Source organism: Salvelinus sp. IW2-2015, linkage group LG6.1 (assembly GCF_002910315.2).
Source record: "Salvelinus sp. IW2-2015 linkage group LG6.1, ASM291031v2, whole genome shotgun sequence".
NCBI lineage: Eukaryota > Metazoa > Chordata > Actinopteri > Salmoniformes > Salmonidae > Salvelinus > Salvelinus sp. IW2-2015.
The window spans coordinates 17,353,081-17,371,338 of record NC_036845.1 but is presented as its reverse complement, the minus strand read 5'-3'; the positions used below and the strand labels follow the sequence as shown (position 1 = coordinate 17,371,338).

The window sequence follows — 18,258 nt, the reverse complement described above, 5'->3', positions numbered from 1 at the left end:
GCACGCGACGCACCACGCACCACACACACACAACACACACACACACACACACACACACACAACACACACACCACACACACACACACACACACACACACACACACACACACACACACACACAAGTGGTGTAGACCGAAAGTGTATTTACCTTGCTTAGAATGGTAAGTTCTCCATGTTCCCTGTGTAATATCACTGTACACGATCAGTTAACCATTCATAATCGAATGTGGTCTCTCTTTCCACTCAGAGTTCAAGGTGTATATATCCGAGCATCCCGGCGGCCGCGACACCACCCCAGCCCCACGCACCCCACGCTAACCGCAACCCCCCCACCGAAACAGCCACCACCCACCCCCGCCACCCATGCCCGCCACCACACCCACCGTCCGCCTCTAATCGCAGCCAGTAGACGTGCGTGCGTATGTGCGCGTGCGTATGTGTGTGTATGCGTGCGTGTTCATATTTGTGTGTATCAAATTTGGGCAAGTCACTTTGTTACAATATTTAGGTTAATTGAAATGACTTATAAAATACATCCTGTATGTAGAACTGTTGCTGGAATATGAATTATCACCTCAATTCTAGTCAGGTTAAACTGTCATCTGACTGACATGTACAGTATACTGTATAATATAACTCTGTTGCGCTCTCTCTTTGATCAATCCAATCAGGTTCCCAGGGGGGGAAGAAGTGGGCAGGACTTCTGACGTGTCAGACCATCCTCCTTGTGCTGATTAGCCTCTTGGTATCCATCAGCACCAATCAGGCAGCTGTAGAACCCCTGTCAAATGCCACTCAACCTGTGGAGACCCCTGAGGAAGAGTTGGCCTCCCTGAGGTTGAATCTGAGTACTGTGCTGCGTCGCTACAGCCGCCTACGTGATGACTATGACAGCCTGGCACAAAACTGCTCTGCCACAGGTTAGCACTAGCCAGAAAACTCTATGTACGTGTTTGAAAATAACTCCATTGCCACCAGACGGCACAGAATCACTGATGGACAAATGACTGATCTCCTAAATAACTGCTCATTATGTGATTGTGGGTAGTGCTTCTTTGTTTAAACGTATCCCATCAAATATGCTGTATACTGTATGTTCCCAGATGGTTAGGACAGGGCCAGGAGGTCACATGGTCAGGTTCATGTGATTAGTGGCCCTAATACCATTCCCCAATCTATCAAGTTCTGTAACGGCGGCCTTCCCTCTCTTCACTAGAAGAGGGGGTGAAACAGGGATCGGACCAACACGCAGCGTAGCCAGTGCTCAACATGTTTAATTAAACAAATAAACAGTGAACACGATACAAAACAAAATAACACAAGTGGCAAACCGATACAGACCTATCTGGTGCAGAACACAAACACAGAGACAGGTAACAACCACCCACAATSCCCAACACAAAACAAGMCACCTATATATGATTCTCAATCAGGGACAACGATTCACAGCTGTCTCTGGTTGAGAACCATATTAGGCTGGACACAGAAACAGACGAACTAGACACACAACATAGAATTCCCACCCAGCTCACGCCCTGACCAACACTAAACAAGCAAAACACATAAGAACTCTGGTCAGGACGTTACAAGTTCTCTGAATATTTCCATAATGTATTGCAGCAACATTTTCATAAATCTAAGGACATTCCACCTTTGACACAGGACATGAACCCACAGCTGGGTATAGTAAATACTAAATCTATCATACAGTACAAAGGTAGAATTATATCCAAATCTCTTTCTTTCTCTCTCTCTCCCTCTCTCCTTTTCTCTCTCTCTTTCTGTCTTTCTTTCTTTCTCTCTCTCTCTCCCTCTCTCTCATTCTGGTTTATAGTGGTGAATTTCAAAGAGTGTCCTGAGGGATGGCTTCATGTACTGGTAAATGAAAAATGTTACTACCTCAGTAAGGACAAGATGGACTGGCCGAGCAGCAGAGACAATTGTACATCAATGGGCGGCCACCTTAGCATCCTGCACAGCAAGAACGTGCATGTAAGAAACTGTGTGTGTGTGTGTGTGTGCGTGCGTGTGCGTGTGCGTGTGCGTGCGTGCGTGCGTGTGCGTGTGTGTGTGCATTTGTGTGTGTGTGCTCTTCTCATCGTAACCACGTGTTTGTTTATAGGAAGCCCTGGAAAAAGAGGCAAGTAGGATTGGTGGGTTTAATAACTACTTCTGGATCGGCCTATCAGACAGAGAGGTGGAGGGGGACTGGAGATGGGTGGACAACACAACGCTCACAAATAAGTATGTGTCACGAGAATTTTCTATCCCAATGATAATAACTGACAATCAATAGCTCTGACCAATCCCCGAGATCTGTAAGACCATGGGTTTAATAATAATTAGTCAAAGACTCAGCTTATGCAAAAGGTTAGTACAGTTTATTCACGAGAACGTTCTGAAGTCCATTATACAAAGACATCCATTTTATAGCTGCGCACATACTTCCACACAAACAGTAGGTATCCTACGCACATACATACACACAAACAGTAGGTATCCTACGCACATACATACACACAAACAGTAGGTGAGTTTTATCCTTCTCCATAGTTCTCACCACTGTGTATCACTACCCAGCCGACAGTTCCATTCCCCCGAGATTAGGGGAACCTTGAGAAGTACTCCCTATGCTATCATAAGTTTCTCAGAGGCCTAGCCAGGTCGGTTCAAACACAGTTTAATTGTTCTCTTTTTTTTTCTTCGGCAAACACATACAAGTTCAAACCCTAAGCTATGCCTTGCTCAGACAGTCTGTGTTTTCCCACTATACAGATACATTGTTTACATCTAATTCTGACTAAAACTACACACATCTTCAGATTATAATTTTACGATTCTAATCAATTTCATACAATTATAAGGCTACAGAGTGGAATTATTTAATCATTATCTTTCAACATTTAAATTATTTTATCAGTATGTAGGGTCTGCAACCCATTCAACAATCTCAACAGGACACGTACAACATCGACTCAAAATATCTCAGTTGCTCAAACCTTTTTTCTCCACTATTTGTCCGCTCCTTTTTACTTTTTTTTCTGTCATCTCTCTCCCTCTCTGTGACTTCAATTCCATCCTGCCCGTCATATTTTCTCTCCCCCTACCTCCCTTTCCCCTATAGCTTCTGGAAACAGTGCAGCTTGGAGCCTGATAACAACGTCTCCGGTGGGGTTGACGGTGAGGACTGTGCGGTCCTGGAGAGTAACACTCATGCCTGGTCCGACGTGCCCTGTGACTTCACCTACCGCCGCATCTGTCAAATGGATGCCGTACCCATTACGTCCGCTTGAATCAGCGGGTGAAAGACACCGCTGACCATGAAGTTAACTTAGAGTGGCGGGGATTCATTATAGAAGGCGAATTGTAGGGTTGCACTGTTGACAATGTGCATTTTAAATGCAATTTCCCCCATGTTTTAGGAAATCAAATTCAGTGTAAACGCAGTGGTAATAAAGTGTAAATTCCCTTTTAAAGTCAAATGCAATGTGCATTTCTACAACGTGCATTTGATTGAATCCCAGTCACGGTATGTATAATCAGTCAAAACAAATGAAGTGACAGTTGGTATCTACTTGTGTTGGTGTCTACCCACCACTGAAGGTATTTCAATAAAGCTGCCAATCAGTCACCCCTCAGTCACTGCTTGTTTTTTTACTCTTGTTTAATTCAATCATTTAAACACAATCGAACATTTTTATCTTACAGTCCTATAACACAACAACAATAACACCTGTATTTTCTCTGTTACTAATTCAAACAATTCAGCAGAACTTTGGAACGATCCTGATCACGCAGCAGTCTGCTCACACCACCTGAAACCGTAAGAAACTATAATATTAAGATGCTATCCCATTCTCTTAATAAAATATTCGGTAAATAATGGACTCTAAAACAGAGTGCTATGCAATATCCACTGAGTATACCAAAAAGTGTGGAACGCCTTCCTAGTATTGAGTTGCACCCCGTCAGAACAGCCTCAGCTTGTCGTGACATGGACTCYACAAGGTGTCGAAAAGCGCTCCACAGGGATGCTGGCCCATGTTGACTCCRATGATTCCAACAGTTTGGCTGGATGTCCTTTGGGTGGTGGACCATTCTTGATATCAGTGGCGGTCGGTGCCKTTTAAGATGAGGGAGGATGATWMTTTTTTTATGAACATGGCCTAACTTCTATTACAGCATATTGGATGACTGTCATTCATATTCCATTCACCCAGTTCAATGTAACATTGATAGGCTTAGGCTACTACATGATCCTCAAATTTTCCCTGTACCCATCATGAGGTTGCTACAACAGCTCGAGATCATTTTTGTTAATCAAGGTGACAGACAGTGGCACATTCAATACCGCCTTGCACACTCTTGCCTGCATCTAGCCGATCTAAGGTGTAATCATTAGTCCAACAGTTGCAAATGAGAGTTTCTATTGGACGAATTCAAGTATGTTTATCCCCGTTTCGTTCTGTTTGCTTTCATTTTAAGAAACGTTTTTCAACAGAAATCAACGGAATGAATACTCCCTGATCACACACAAACACAGTTCACTTTCATAGCAGCCACATAAAAACAGCATGATCACTCTGCGCGTTGTATATATATAACTCCTTCTCGGGACTATCTACGCGCTCTCCTCCCCTTTGCTTGTGGACTTCAGTGCACAACACATCAGCTGTCTGTGACCAGGAAAAAAAAAGAAGCTAGGAAGACAGAAGCTAGCTGTCCTCCGGCTACACCATGGTGCTAACCTACAGAGTGCTTCTGAGGCTACTGTAGACCTTCCTTTCAGAACAGTGTGTTTTAATCAACTATTTAGTGACATGAATATATTTAGTATAGTTTTATCTAAAAATGATTTTTTTAAATGATGTTTCAATATACACTCAGGAGGATGGTCCTCCCCTTCCTCTCTGAGGAGCCTCCACTGCGATACACACAGGAAACTGTTGACCTTGAAAAACCCAGGAGTGTTGCAGTTCTTGACACAAACCGGTGCGCCTGGCACTTACTACCAGTACCCCGTTCAAAGACACTTACATTTTGTGTCTTGCCCATTCAGCATCTGTATGGCACACGTACACAACCCATTGTGGATTTAACAAGTGACATCAATAAGGGATCATAGCTTTCACCTGGATTCACCTGGTCAGTCTATGTCATGGAAAGAGCTGTGTTCTTAATGTTTTGTAAGCTCAGTGTACAGAAAATACAAAAGTGACAGTAGCTATACATATTTATATACAGTATTTGTTCAATTGTAGCTCAATCATAGGTCATAAAGCATGACAATATACACTTGTGAAATCTATTATCAAATATCACATGAAAACCTCTTCTTTCTTGCTTCTTTTGTCCTTTTGGTTTTTCTTTTTTATCAGAATAGAATAGCTTAAGACAAAATAGTAGACACATTGTCCATTGACAGGGTTCCGGTCTGTACGATATCTCTAGTTTCTGTAGAATCCTTTTGGTTTGGGGGCTGTAACAAGAGGAAAACAGAATGGTTCACACTGTAAATAACCATTCTCATACAGTATTTCTCAAATATGGGAGTGCAACAGATAATATGGGAGGTGCAACAGATAGTGCAACAAAAATGTAGTTGGCAAGAGAGGCAAAAAAGTTTAGGCTTCTACCTTGAACACGCGTCATCTTGAACAACTCTGCACATTCAAGGCCAATATACAGACTTTTGTGTGTGTGTGTGTGTGTGTGTGTGTGTGTGTGTGTGTGTGTGTGTGTGGTGTGTGTGTGTGTGTGTGTGTGTTGTGTGTGTGTGTGTGTGTGGTGTGTGTTGTGTGTGTGTGTGTGTGTGTGTGTGTGTGTGTGAATGAGTGTGAGCGCGCGAGCGTGTGTTCGCAGGAAATTACACTCACTCTTTGCAGTTGCAGAATCTCTGCGTTTGCCACGTCTGGGCATCATCACCCGCTGAAAACCGACAGAAACACACACATGAAAGCTCAGTAACACTACCAACAAGACACAAAATGTAAGAGGTAGTGAGTACATTTTTAAGCAAAACTAAATATCTGATTAAATCACCAAACTGTACCTGTCTGTGGCGTCGGATGAGGATGACAGTGAGGRTGAGGAGGAGGACGAAGATGACGGCTGCGGCACAGATGGTGACCAACAGCCACACGTCCATGGGGACTCGCTCTGTCCGTCAGAACAACATCAAGAGAAACAGAATCAGTATGCAAGTTCTACACTGATAACTTTACATTTACACTGATAACTTTACATTTACACTGATAACTTTACATTTACACTGATAACTATACAGCCTATCAAACCAATAAAGATGTATTAACGTATATGACAGTATGTGGTTTTCAATAATAGTATTATCATTTTTTCAAAATGATATATTGTATTTATGGGTAGGCTTTACTGAAATATACCTCTATGCTTATAACCACACACTGAATAGCATACCCGTAAGGTAGGTGTGCAAAGCACACACCAGAGCTTCCTTCTTTACAGGCTTATATTACTGTCTGCTATAAGTACATTGTACTTAATTACTGTAGTAGTACTGTGGTACTATACTGTTTAAAGTGCTRCAGTAAGCGTGGCCACTGGCCAGTGAGGCTAATTACACCCTAACCTCAATAGTCACAACCTAACCTCTACACACACACTGACCACGCACCCTAACCACATCCTGACCATGTCACTTCCTGTTTCTCCTTCCTCACCGATCTTCAGTGTGATCTCCACTGACGTCAGCTTGGTTTTGTTCCTCCACAATTCACACCTCCACCWCCCACCATCTCCATACGTCGCTTCGGGGATGGTGAGAAGGGTGGGGTGGGGGGAGGAGCCTAAAGGGAGGAGGGATGAGTGATGTGGTGGGATCCATTTCACTTCCAGGTCAGAGGTCAGAGGCTGGCCCAGGGTACAGGTGAGGTTGACCTCCTGACCTACAAAGGCCACTGAAACTGGAGAGGTTAACACTGGACAGGAGGAGAGAGAGAGAGCAAGAGAGAGAGAGAGAGAGAGAGAGAGAGTGTGAGCGAGATCGAGACAGACAGAGAAAGAAAGAAAATTCACCTTTTTGATGTGAAAAAAAGGCAGACAGACAAAATATATCTTTTTTTACAAAAACGTGGAGAACACGTTTTTTTTATTAGTATCCATTCAGCTGGCATATTATCCTGGCAGAGAGAAACCTCATTATATTATACCCTATTAAAACAAGTGGAGCCAGACAAGTGTATTATCCACTGAATTAGACACAGGACACAATATACCGGGGACAGACTGTTCCCAATGAACGACAGAAGGAGATGAGAAAACTGTCTGGGTGCAATAAACAGAAGCATAGAAAGGGGGAATAGCATTGCCATGACGATGGTCTGGCGGGTTTGAATGACAATGAAGGGAGAAAGAGGGATAGAGGGATAGAGAGGGAGGAAGGGAAGGTTAGAGAGATGTCGGGAGGTACTGATTGAACAATTGAGCGCTGACAAATCAAAGGGATTTGCCACTCCTCACTTTGTAGGCAGAAAGAAGGGGGAAATAAGTAAGGGAAGAGTTAAAGGAGGGAGGAAGGAAGGTAGCAACAAAGTTAGGAAGTAAAGAAGGTAGGAAGGAAGGAGAAGGACATTTTTCAGGACTGCCACAAAGCTTTACTTACACTGTAGCACCTCCACACGCATTTCTCTCTTCAGGGTGTCGTCCCTCTGGAACTCCACAACGCAGGTGTACTCGCCCCTGTCCCCCACCGTCACCCCTTTCTTTGACAGGGAGAGGTTTCGATTATTCGTYTGCAGGGCTGAGACATCCAGCCTTCTCTTCTGATTGACCACCCAGGCTAATGGAGGCCCCAGGGAGAGGTTGACGAGGGTCTGGACAACCCCAGTGAGGGAGCCTGCCGCTGGGCTTGGGKTAAAGGTCCAGCGGCCTCCCTGGATGCCCTTTTCCTGGCTGTCTGACCAGGATAGAGGAAGAGGAATGGAAAAGAAACATGGCAAATGGAGAAGAGAGAGGGGGGAGACAGAGGTGTAGATAGGCTGTGGATGAGCAGGGAARAGGTCTGAGAAGGGAAGAGAGAGTGAGAGAGTGAGAGAGAGCGAGAGAGAGGGGAGAGAGAATGAGAGACAGAGATAGGAAAGGGACAGTTTAACCTCAGTCTGAAGACATTTTACCTCTTGAGGGGAAATTATTTAATCTACAAGACCATAAACCATAATCTAGAAGATCATAAAATTTAACACTTACCTATTACAGTAACAGGGGTGTTGGCATAGGCTTCCCTGCCCTTGTATGTCACCACACAGGTCCACTCTCCATGGTCTTGGCCAGTGACCTTCATTACTGTCAGGCTGCTGTCATCTCCGATCTGGACACGCTTGTCCTCGTTCAGGTCCTGTTTCTGGGGATTAAGCCATCTTCTCTGTGTCCCCTCAACTATTTCTTTTATGTCACACTTCAGATTAAGATTCTTCCCAGCCAACAGGGGAGAGACTGGCTGTACACTCACTGAGAGAGGAGAGATGGAGAGAGAGAGGGAGAGAAATAGAGAGACAGAGAGAGAAAGAGAGACAGAGAGAGAAAGAGAGAGAGAGTGCCCAAGAGAAAGAGAGGGAGAGAGAGACAGAGAGAGAGAGGAGGGGTAAACAAAGGTACATTTGTATACATGCGTGTGCAGTACTTGTTTCGCCCACATGATGGTGACAGAACACAATGTCCCATTTCCTTCCTCATCTTTCCCATAACAGACATGAGACACAGGAATCCCTTCTCTCTTTCACTCTGCACTTACCACGGGACAGTCTGAATATGGTGACTGAGGGAAATGGTGTTGGTATGAAATCTTTCAGTTCACATTTGAAGGAGTTGAAGTCCTCCAGTCTGATGTTGTTGATGATCAGGGAGAAGTCCGWCTTGGACAGAGACAGCCTGCCTTCCCACTGTGRAGCTGCATGTCAATAATCAAGTGATTAATAGTAGTAGTAGTAGTGTGAATGAGAAATGTGTCTTCTTGCTGTCTTATATTATTCCCAACCCACCTGGACACCACACAAACATATGAGAACGTGGAAGTGGCAGAGGGCTACCTGCAGAGGCGGAGCAGTAACCCTGAGCAGGTCATGGGTTAAGTGCTCAAGAGAACAACAGTAGTAGGCACCTGATATTCTGACGCCAGCAACCCTCAAATTGTAAGCTAGTCAAAATCAGGTAAAAAAATAAAAAATAAAATAAAAAAATACTGCCAACTATCAGGTACTGTTTTGCTCAATATGTTTCTGGCTCAAAAAAAGGTCACGGTTGATTAAAGCTGGATACCCTCTAGCACTAATCTCACTCACCTGTCGTCTCTCGACCCTGGGCGTTGCGGAATATCATAGATTGGGTGTCCTTCCCAAAGTACCATTGTACCGACACCTTTTCTGAACCCCACTTCAATATGGGGAGTGTGACCGTCCCTCCCACCTGACCATACACCACCACATCTTCAGCCCCTGAGGGAGAACACAGAAGGCAAGATATATATATATACTTTATGTCCAAGTAGTAAGTTACCTTTACAGAAATGTATCTGTTGCTATATAATATAACCTAGAGTATAAACACTTTCCGAAAATTCTCTCTTACCTGTTGAGGAGAAGAACAAAGTAATAACGATTGAAAGGAATCCAGAAACATACTTCATTTTGTACCTTCTCCTGAAAACAAAAGAGCAACAAAAGCTGAATAAGGCGACTTGCTATAGTCATGTATTTCCTGTCATCCAAAATCAAATACTGTAGGAAAGAAACCAACAGTTCACATCAAGTAGTATCGCTTCTTCTTGGAATATAAAAGGTAAAACAATAACATATAGCTATACTTTTTATATCCTACAGTATCACGGTATTTTGATGTCAGCAATAACTGTAATTGAAGAGACCCAATTTCTGTTCCTCCCTTTCGTCATGTACTGTAAACGCCATCTTTTACCCAYTGAAAACACATGCATTTAGATAAATTCACTGATTCACATTTKAAATTGATTTCATTTACTTGACTGAAATTTGAGTACATTAACCCCGACTGATTCCCATTCACATGACAGTGATTCTGGTTGTCAGAGTAAAAAAAAAAAAAAAAGGACGGGGTTTGTGGTGGTCTCTGATTTAGAGAAGTTGAGAGACAGACACAAAGAAGAGGAAGAACGAAGAAAGGTGGAGGGAGAGAAGCAGTAGCTTTGTGGTGGGCTTTGGTTGAGACACAAAAAAAGAGAGAGGGATGGGGGAGAAGAGAGAGGGGGCGAATGCTGAGGCTGTGGTGGACCCTGATTTCACGAAGTGTAGATTCGTATCCATATCCTCACCTCCTCTCCTCCCCGCTCACTCACACACCCCCTCCCTTCCTCCTCTATTCCACGAAAGGCGGATTTCTCCACGCTTGATGGAAGAAAAAAAAGACCACAATGGCAGTCGTACACTGGGAGTGTGGTCTATGGTAGTTGTTTATTCTGTTTTCTGTGTTGTGTGTACATGCATGCGTGTGTGTGAACGTGTGTGTGTGTGTGTGTGTGTGTGTGTGTGTGTGTGTGTGCGTGCGTGTGCGTTTTAGTCATAGGTGTGTTGTGGGTACTGTCAGAATTTGTCTGAAGCATTCTGCACCTTTTACTCTCGTTTCATCTCAATGCTTTAACCTGTGTGTGAACGGAGTACAGTCAGCTCCTGACGAATGTAACAGTTTGGGCTGTCGTGACAGGGATGTGCACTTAAAGGTAGCATAGAGTTATCAGGAGCAATTTAAAGAACGTAATATAATCGCATCCAAAGTGCTCATCGGGTTTCAACTGTTTCGTGTGTTGTGTGTTTTGGCAACTAGCGCCGCAAACGATTTCCCCTTAGGGGATGATCATGATCTACTGAATYTAACATTGTAGAATTGCTCCGCCAAACTACGAATATGTGCATTAATAAAACACAGTTATAACTGCCGTGAGCTGGCATGTTATCCAACGTTATCGTGGAGAAGACAGAAGGGTGTCTACTGGGGAGGACTACACAACAATATACTAGTAGTAGATTGTTATCTTGGTCAAATAAAACTCAAGGATCAAGGTACTCTTTATAGTGTGTTAGAAAGGGAACTTGCTACCCGGGCAAGTGCTACCATATGGGTTGCAGGTAGCCTAGCGATAGTAGCGTTGGGCCAATAACTGAAAAAWATCTGTCGATGTGCCCTTGAGCAAGGCACTTAACCCTAATTGCTCCAGGGTGGCTGTTGATAATGGCAGACCCTGGCCGTGACCCCACTCTCTGAGGGTGTCTCAGGGGAAGTTGGGATATGCAAAAAAAAMYATTCACACRTGTGAAATAGGACTAGTGCATTCGGAAAGTACTCAGATTCCTTGACTTTTTCCACATTTTGTTTAAAAAAAGATTCCATTGTTTTTTCCCCACATTTCCTACACACATAATGAAAAAGCAAACACAGGTTATTAGACATTTTTGCAAAAAAAGAAAGAAATAAACTGAAATATCACATTTACATAAGTATTTTGTATTTTCAGTACTTTGTTGAAGCACCTTTGGCAGTGATTACAGCCCCAAGTGATTACACCCTCAAACACCCCCAAGCACACCTGTAATTGAGGAGTTTCTCCCATTCCTCTCTGCAGATCTGTCAGGTTGGATGGGGAGTTTCGCTGCACAGCTATTTTCAGGCATCTCCAGAGATGTTCGATCGGGTTCAAGTCTGAACTCTGGCTGAAGGCACTCCTGCATTGTCTTGGCTGTGTGCTTAGGGTTGTTGTCCTGTTGGAAGGTGAACCAGTCTGAGGTCCTGAGTGCTCTGGAGCAGGTTTTCCTGCAAGGATCTCTCTGTACTTGCTCTGTTCATCTTTCCCTCGATACTGACTATTCTCCCAGTCCCTGCCGCTGAAAAACATCCCCACAGAATGACTATATTTGAACCTTTATTTAACTAGGCAAGTCAGTTAAGAACAAATTCTTATTTTCAATGACGGCCTAGGAACAGTGGGTTAACTGCCTTGTTCAGGGGCAGAACAACAGATATTTGTCAGCACAGGGATTCGATCTTGCAACCTTTCGGTTACAAGTCCAACGCTCTAACCACTAGGCTACCTGCCGCCCCTATGATGCTGTAGGGATGGTGCCAGCATGGTGCCAGGTTTCCTCCAGACGTGACGCTTGGCATTCAGGCCAAAGAGTTCAATCTTGGTTTCATCAGACCAGAGAATCTTGTTTCTTATGGTCTGAGAGTCCTTCACATCCCTTTTRACAAACTCCAAGCAGGCTACCTTTTACTGAGGAGTGGCTTCCGTCTGGCCACTCTACCATAAAGGCCTGATTGGTGGAGTGCTGCAGAGATGGTTTTCGTTCTGGAAGGTTCTCGCATCTCCATAGAGCAACTCTGGAGCTCTGTTAGAGTGACCACCGGGTTCTTGGTCACTTCCCTAACCAAGGCCCTTCTCCCCCGATTGCTCAATTTGGCCAGCTCTAGGTTTGGTGGTTCCAAACTTCTTCCATTTAATGAATGATGGAGGCCACTGTGTTCTTGGGGACCTTGAATGCTGCAGAACATTTTTGGTACCCTTCCCCAGATCTGTGCCACGACACAATCCTGTCTCGGATCTCTACGGACAACCTCACTGTCAAATGTGGGACCTTATATGGACAGGTGTGTGCCTTTCCAAATCATGTCCAATCAACTGAATTTACTACAGGTGGAACCCAATCAAGATGTAGAAACATCTCAAGGATAGTCAATGGAAACAGGATGCACCTGAGCTCAATTTCGATTCTCATAGCAAAGGGTCTGAATACTTATGTAAATAAGTMTTTTTTATAAATTTGCAAAATGTTCTAAAAACCTGTTTTCACTTTATCATTACGGGGTATTGTGTGTAGATTGATGAGGGGAAATACATGTAATCAATTTTAGAATAAGGCTGTAATGTAAGAACATTTGGAAAAAGTGAAGGGGTCTGAATACTTTCCGAATGCACTGATAAGCACCCAAATAAGTATCAGCAGGTGTATGGGGGAAAATATATATCCAGTCGTTATGGACCCAGATTAAGGTTTATTGAAACCATTAAAAAAAAATTAAAAAAATAGCAATGTGCTGGAGTTTTCCTTTTTATTTATTAGCCTGACTCTTCATAATATGAAAATTCCTTTATTTTAAGTGGCATAAAAATATTCTAAAAAGCTTGGAAGCATTTTGACTTTTCGGCCTTCGTCAAGATGGCGAAACTCATCTTGGCCTTCGTCGTTCCTATCTCTTTTCACGACAACCTCACCTCATCATTCTACTTCATCTCCTGCTACTAAAGGACAGGGGAATGTGTCTCCCTTTTGCCTTTCTCTTTATAAAAATKACTTTACATGTTTTTAAGATCAAAGTTAGATAGAGATATCAGGCAGTAGTTTGTGTAACTAAAATGTTATTTAATTCAGGCCAGCTGTTAGACCTATGTTAATTGTTGTAGTACAATACATTATATGATGAGATAAAATATGTTTTGAGAAATGTTTTGAAATATTTGTGTAGGCCATTCCTCACCTCTAAACTTTGTAAGTCTTATCTGTCTGTTGAGGTTAGTAACGGCAGTGGGATATGAGAGACAAGTAGTGAGGTTCTGGAGGAAGAGGAAGTATAGAGCTATATAGAAGCGATAGAGCAAGACAGAGGACAGCAAGACAGAGCGAGAGAGAGAGAGGGGACAAGTGATAGAGAGAGAGGAAGAGAGAGAGATAGAGAGAGAGAGAGAGAGAGAGATCGCACCTGAACAGTTAACCCAGAAAAGCAGATGATCGTGTCTGTGGTCAGGGCGGAGGTTAAACAGCAAAAAGAGAGAGGGGGATGCGAAGGGGAAGGGAGGGGGAGGGAGGACAGGATCCCGTCTATGTAAAAAGGTGAAGGAATAATCTTACAGAATTGTCTCCCATTTTAAGGTAGTGTAACTCTGATCCTGATCCCTGCAATTGAATTGTACACAGTACAAAACATATGATGGAGTGTAAAATTGGACTAAATCATTCTTCCCCACAGTATAAGTAATATGAGTATAAYTGTTGAACCGTCATGACTTGTATGTGAGGTGTGTATAGCCATGTCACATCTGTRAACCAGGGGATTGAATTTCARTGGGACCAGATAGGCCTAGCGCAAAGAGGAGTGTCTCTGGTGTGAGAGCATCAGTTCAGAGAGGGCCTTTACGGTACATTAAAAAGTCACCATGAAATGTCTGCGAAATGTGGTAAAATGCAATGGCAATGAAACCATGAAATGTCTATTTACCGTGGTARCACGACAGGTAAACACATCAGTGGACAAATACATTGGGTTGACCGCCATTTCAACGTTTATCTGAAACGCACTTGTTACCTCTCTTATTCTAGTTTAAGGTTAAGTTAACAGGTTTTACTTTCCTGTGAATGCAAAGTGGGCATACGCTATAGGACAGCATGTAACATTTTATGAAAGTGCAATATTCTGCATTCGTTAATGCAGAAGAAACCCACATGTGTTTTCTCTGTAAAGATAGCTGTCTGATTTAAACACTCGATGGTCTACTACGAGCAGTCATAACAATGATTAATAGAGTTACTACATCCATACTTTCACATTGTTTACCACAATTCAATGATCATCGAGAGCTATTATACCATATTACATCTAGCATCTCAGTTAACATCCGTTTCTATACTTACGTTCGGCCGGATAGCATTGAGAGTCCCTCGCCAACGATGAAGAGSCAGGCGGAAATGTTGATTTTCAGAGAAACACCTTTGCTTTTAAACCCTGTTGCACCTCCCTCACTACTGATTGGTCTAAAAGGAATCAGGAAATGCACAGTTATTGGTCAATTGCATTAAGACCAAAGCAGTGATATTTTTAATTGGCTGAAGAAAGGGTGGATTATGTCAGCAAAATTTTTCGCTAGCATTTTAGCTCAGWAACAGCCGGTAATAACAAAATAGGCTACGTAATAGTTATTATTTGGACCATTATTATTATATTCTTTGTTGTTATCATCATCATTAATATTATTCTAACCCACATGTCAACAATAGTCAGTCAATTTGATGTACTTCTGCCAGTCGTTGTTCACCTTACATTGCTTCGCTCGGGCCATAAAATTACAAATGTTTTGCCCGGTCACAGGTTTCATCTACATTAGACAGAACATAAATCAGCAGAGAGAAACAAGCAATCTAGAAACACACACAAATACGTATCTCTCTTGTTTCATTGTATATAGCCAAACAACAGTTTAAACATGAAACTGTGTGCCTGCAGCACATGTTTGTTGAATCATTAAAAATACCAAAACTGACATCAATATATATATATATATATATATATATATATATATATAAATATGAATAACATAATTTGACTGCAGGAAAGGGCTACATATATATATTGCAGTCAAATTATGTTATTCATATTTTTCATAATTTCATTTTTTTTTTAAATAAAAATCTGAAAATACGGTGTTTCTATGACAAACGGTTTTGTTTTATTTCAGTCTTCTGTGATGCATATAAAGCGTAATATTGGGATGCAAACTCAAAATSKAATACATCTCAGGTGTCTTCTTTTTCTAAGCCGATAACCCTGTGTTTGAGGTGTGTGCTTTTGTTTCAAAGTAGATGTGTTCAAGACTACGCAGAAACACTCTGTGCGACCCTGATTTAGCCCACTGCAGTAAAAGGTTAACTCGGTGTACTGATTATAGGCCTGAATCAGATWAGTAGGCCTTTGAAATATWCAAAGTTTAACAAAGCATCACATTTAAGAGATTACAAGAATGCTCTGAAAAAGCTTCATCAAAAAAGCTGACCACTGAAAGACAAATGGACCTGGCCAATGAWTCTGTGGTACTGAATCCTTGAAAAAGATAACACCATATTTAGCACGATCCATTTTGAAAGCGCATAATCCATCCTTATTCTAATGACCACCRTCAGACCATTTTTGGTTATGAAATGTAATCATTTCCCCACAAACACACGCTCAGATTTGTAGCCTACATTTCCACACATGAACAAGTGAAAAATTTAAAGAAGAATTCATATTTCATGTGATTTGGTTGATCTTTTTTTTGTTGGTAAAAGCAACACGGTAACGTCACAAGACTGGGTACATGAATAAGAGCAGTTGAACGTAGACTATGTAATTAATTGAAATGACCATTGAACAGCAGGAACTATTGTAGATTGCGTCTTTAAATGTTCCCACAGATTTGATGCGACTGTACCAGTACGCTACGTATTTAACATTGACCAAAGAGTCGTGCTATTGTTACTCATAATCATACATACACCTTGAACAATGTATTCAATGATATTCAATTTCCTACCTAGAGTCACAACTTTTACAAGATAATAAAATGACTTCCATCCTCTTCACAATGATTCCAAACTCATGTATATAACTCAAAATTCGCAATTCATAACGCACCTTATCCAATTGGTGCCCCGTGTGAGGAGCGTCCCTTGCACAATTGGTGCCCCGTGTGAGGAGCGTCCCTTGCACAATTTGTGCCCCGTGTGAGGACAATCTCCTACAGTAGAAACCTCATTCCACATTGAGAATAACAAAAAAATAACCAATAACAAAAATGTTCTTTCAAATACAAAAAAAATGCAAAGAGTCATGCATAATCATTCATCGATGGTACCTCAATGAAGTTGAAAAAATTTACTAAATGTAATAGAGTGAATTGAAGCTTGATGGCACTTTTCTCTTTCACTCTACAACTATGATTGTATGTTTTACTAAGTTCAATATATCCCTTGAATCTAGTGCGTACCCTATTTTATCACTTTTTTAAAAAGCCTAGCAGGTTCTAACCGTTGTCTYGGGTGAAGAAACACCTGTGTTCACTTCACATGTGCCTCTCCATGCTGTATATACCCTCCTTAGTACATAGCTTTGCAGAAAGTGGGATCATGTGTGCACTCAAAACTACAGTAGAACCCCAGAACCCCATATACCACCTGTTAATCTATGTGTCCCTAACTACCTGCATTACAAGTTACTGTATATGAAACTAACTCTTAGAGCTGAAGTTTAGGGATAAACTTGAGATGTGCTCGCGTAACTTGTCCACGTAAAGGCATTTCAAGACTTGTCTTGGTARAGACACGACAGCCTAAAAGTCAACAACAAAAAGTATCCAACGTTCAATCCAATTTTTGGGGATTTTCAATAGTATGTTGGCTTAACTGTGTCTTTATGGGAAAGAGAACATGGGCGGCAGGTAGCCTAGCGATTAAGACTGTTTGGCCAGTAACTGAAAGGTCGCTGGTTTAAATCGCTGAGCCGACTAGGTTAAAATTCTGTTGAATGTGCCCTTGAGCAAAAGCATTTAACTCTAATTGCTCCTGTAAGTCGCTCTGGATAAGAGACTCTACTAGATGACACACAAAAAAACTGTCTAAGCGTTCAAGACCATCTTCTAAGTGAAATACATAGGCAAGGACAAACAGGTAGATCTGACAAAGGTTCACAATGTGTTTATACCTTTGAGTGTGGGCAAGAATKATCATAGCGTTTTCTAACGAGAACCTGTTTTCTATCTAGCACCATGAAATRTGTGTGTTTGAYTACAATTTACTTCATGTTCTATGGYCACTAAAGCCATTTYTCAACTGAAGAGTTACCTTTACTAGAGAAGCACTGCAGCAGGTGGTTTGGAGACAAGAACCACAACAAGCACCAAACAAACAAGTCACTCACGTCTCATCTCTCTCTGATGTTTGCATTCTTTCATGCTCTCTTTGTCTGCCGTGCTCTGTTCTGAGATTAACTGAAAAAAGGGTTGAACACTCCCGGTCTCTGAATTATCCCCTACTTGGGCCTTTTGGTAGGACTTTAGAATGCTGCATGTATAAMGGTYTTGAGAACGGTTTTACTAACACTCTAGGCATCAATACAGAAGTTAGGCGTAGGACCTCTGTCGAAAATGTACTGGTTCAAGGACATCATCATCCTCACTTTAAATTTTTTTTGAGACTGCAAAACCAGTTCAAAGCTCAAATACAGTAAGATATGTTATGCATTGACCCACAGAAATACACGTTGTCTCAGATTCCCAAACATTCAACGTTTGTTGTCATTACCTTTTCTGATGCAGCATGGGAATGAGAAAACATAAAAAATTGACAAAAAAAATCTCCTGTGGAAAACACCTGAAAGTGAGGACTCCCTCGTTAGTCAGAGACCTAACGATTTGAAGGTGTTGTGCACACACCACACAAAGTCATTACCGAA

General features: G+C 42.1%; 2 protein-coding genes across 2 annotated transcripts in view; one reads left to right on the top strand and one right to left on the bottom strand.

The window, feature by feature from the left end:
- LOC111965250 (CD209 antigen-like protein E) overlaps positions 1–3,631 on the top strand; it is a 7,653-nt gene extending 4,022 nt beyond the window's left edge. The window contains exons 3-7 of the mRNA XM_023989323.2: positions 248–411; positions 657–920; positions 1,835–1,992; positions 2,123–2,244; positions 3,125–3,631. Coding sequence (XP_023845091.2) covers positions 248–411; positions 657–920; positions 1,835–1,992; positions 2,123–2,244; positions 3,125–3,293 — 877 coding nt within the window. The 3' untranslated portion in view covers positions 3,294–3,631. The remainder of the gene's footprint in view (positions 1–247; positions 412–656; positions 921–1,834; positions 1,993–2,122; positions 2,245–3,124) is intronic.
- Positions 3,632–5,218: 1,587 nt separating this feature from the next.
- The window catches only part of LOC111965255 (T-cell surface glycoprotein CD4-like), an 18,456-nt gene continuing 5,416 nt past the window's right edge, over positions 5,219–18,258 (bottom strand). The window contains exons 2-11 of the mRNA XM_023989330.1: positions 14,688–14,807; positions 9,604–9,674; positions 9,318–9,470; positions 8,771–8,926; positions 8,227–8,487; positions 7,643–8,041; positions 6,702–6,959; positions 6,053–6,159; positions 5,877–5,928; positions 5,219–5,478 (exon numbers count right to left, since the gene is read on the bottom strand). Coding sequence (XP_023845098.1) covers positions 5,390–5,478; positions 5,877–5,928; positions 6,053–6,159; positions 6,702–6,959; positions 7,643–8,041; positions 8,227–8,487; positions 8,771–8,926; positions 9,318–9,470; positions 9,604–9,674; positions 14,688–14,704 — 1,563 coding nt within the window. The 5' untranslated portion in view covers positions 14,705–14,807 and the 3' untranslated portion in view covers positions 5,219–5,389. The remainder of the gene's footprint in view (positions 5,479–5,876; positions 5,929–6,052; positions 6,160–6,701; positions 6,960–7,642; positions 8,042–8,226; positions 8,488–8,770; positions 8,927–9,317; positions 9,471–9,603; positions 9,675–14,687; positions 14,808–18,258) is intronic.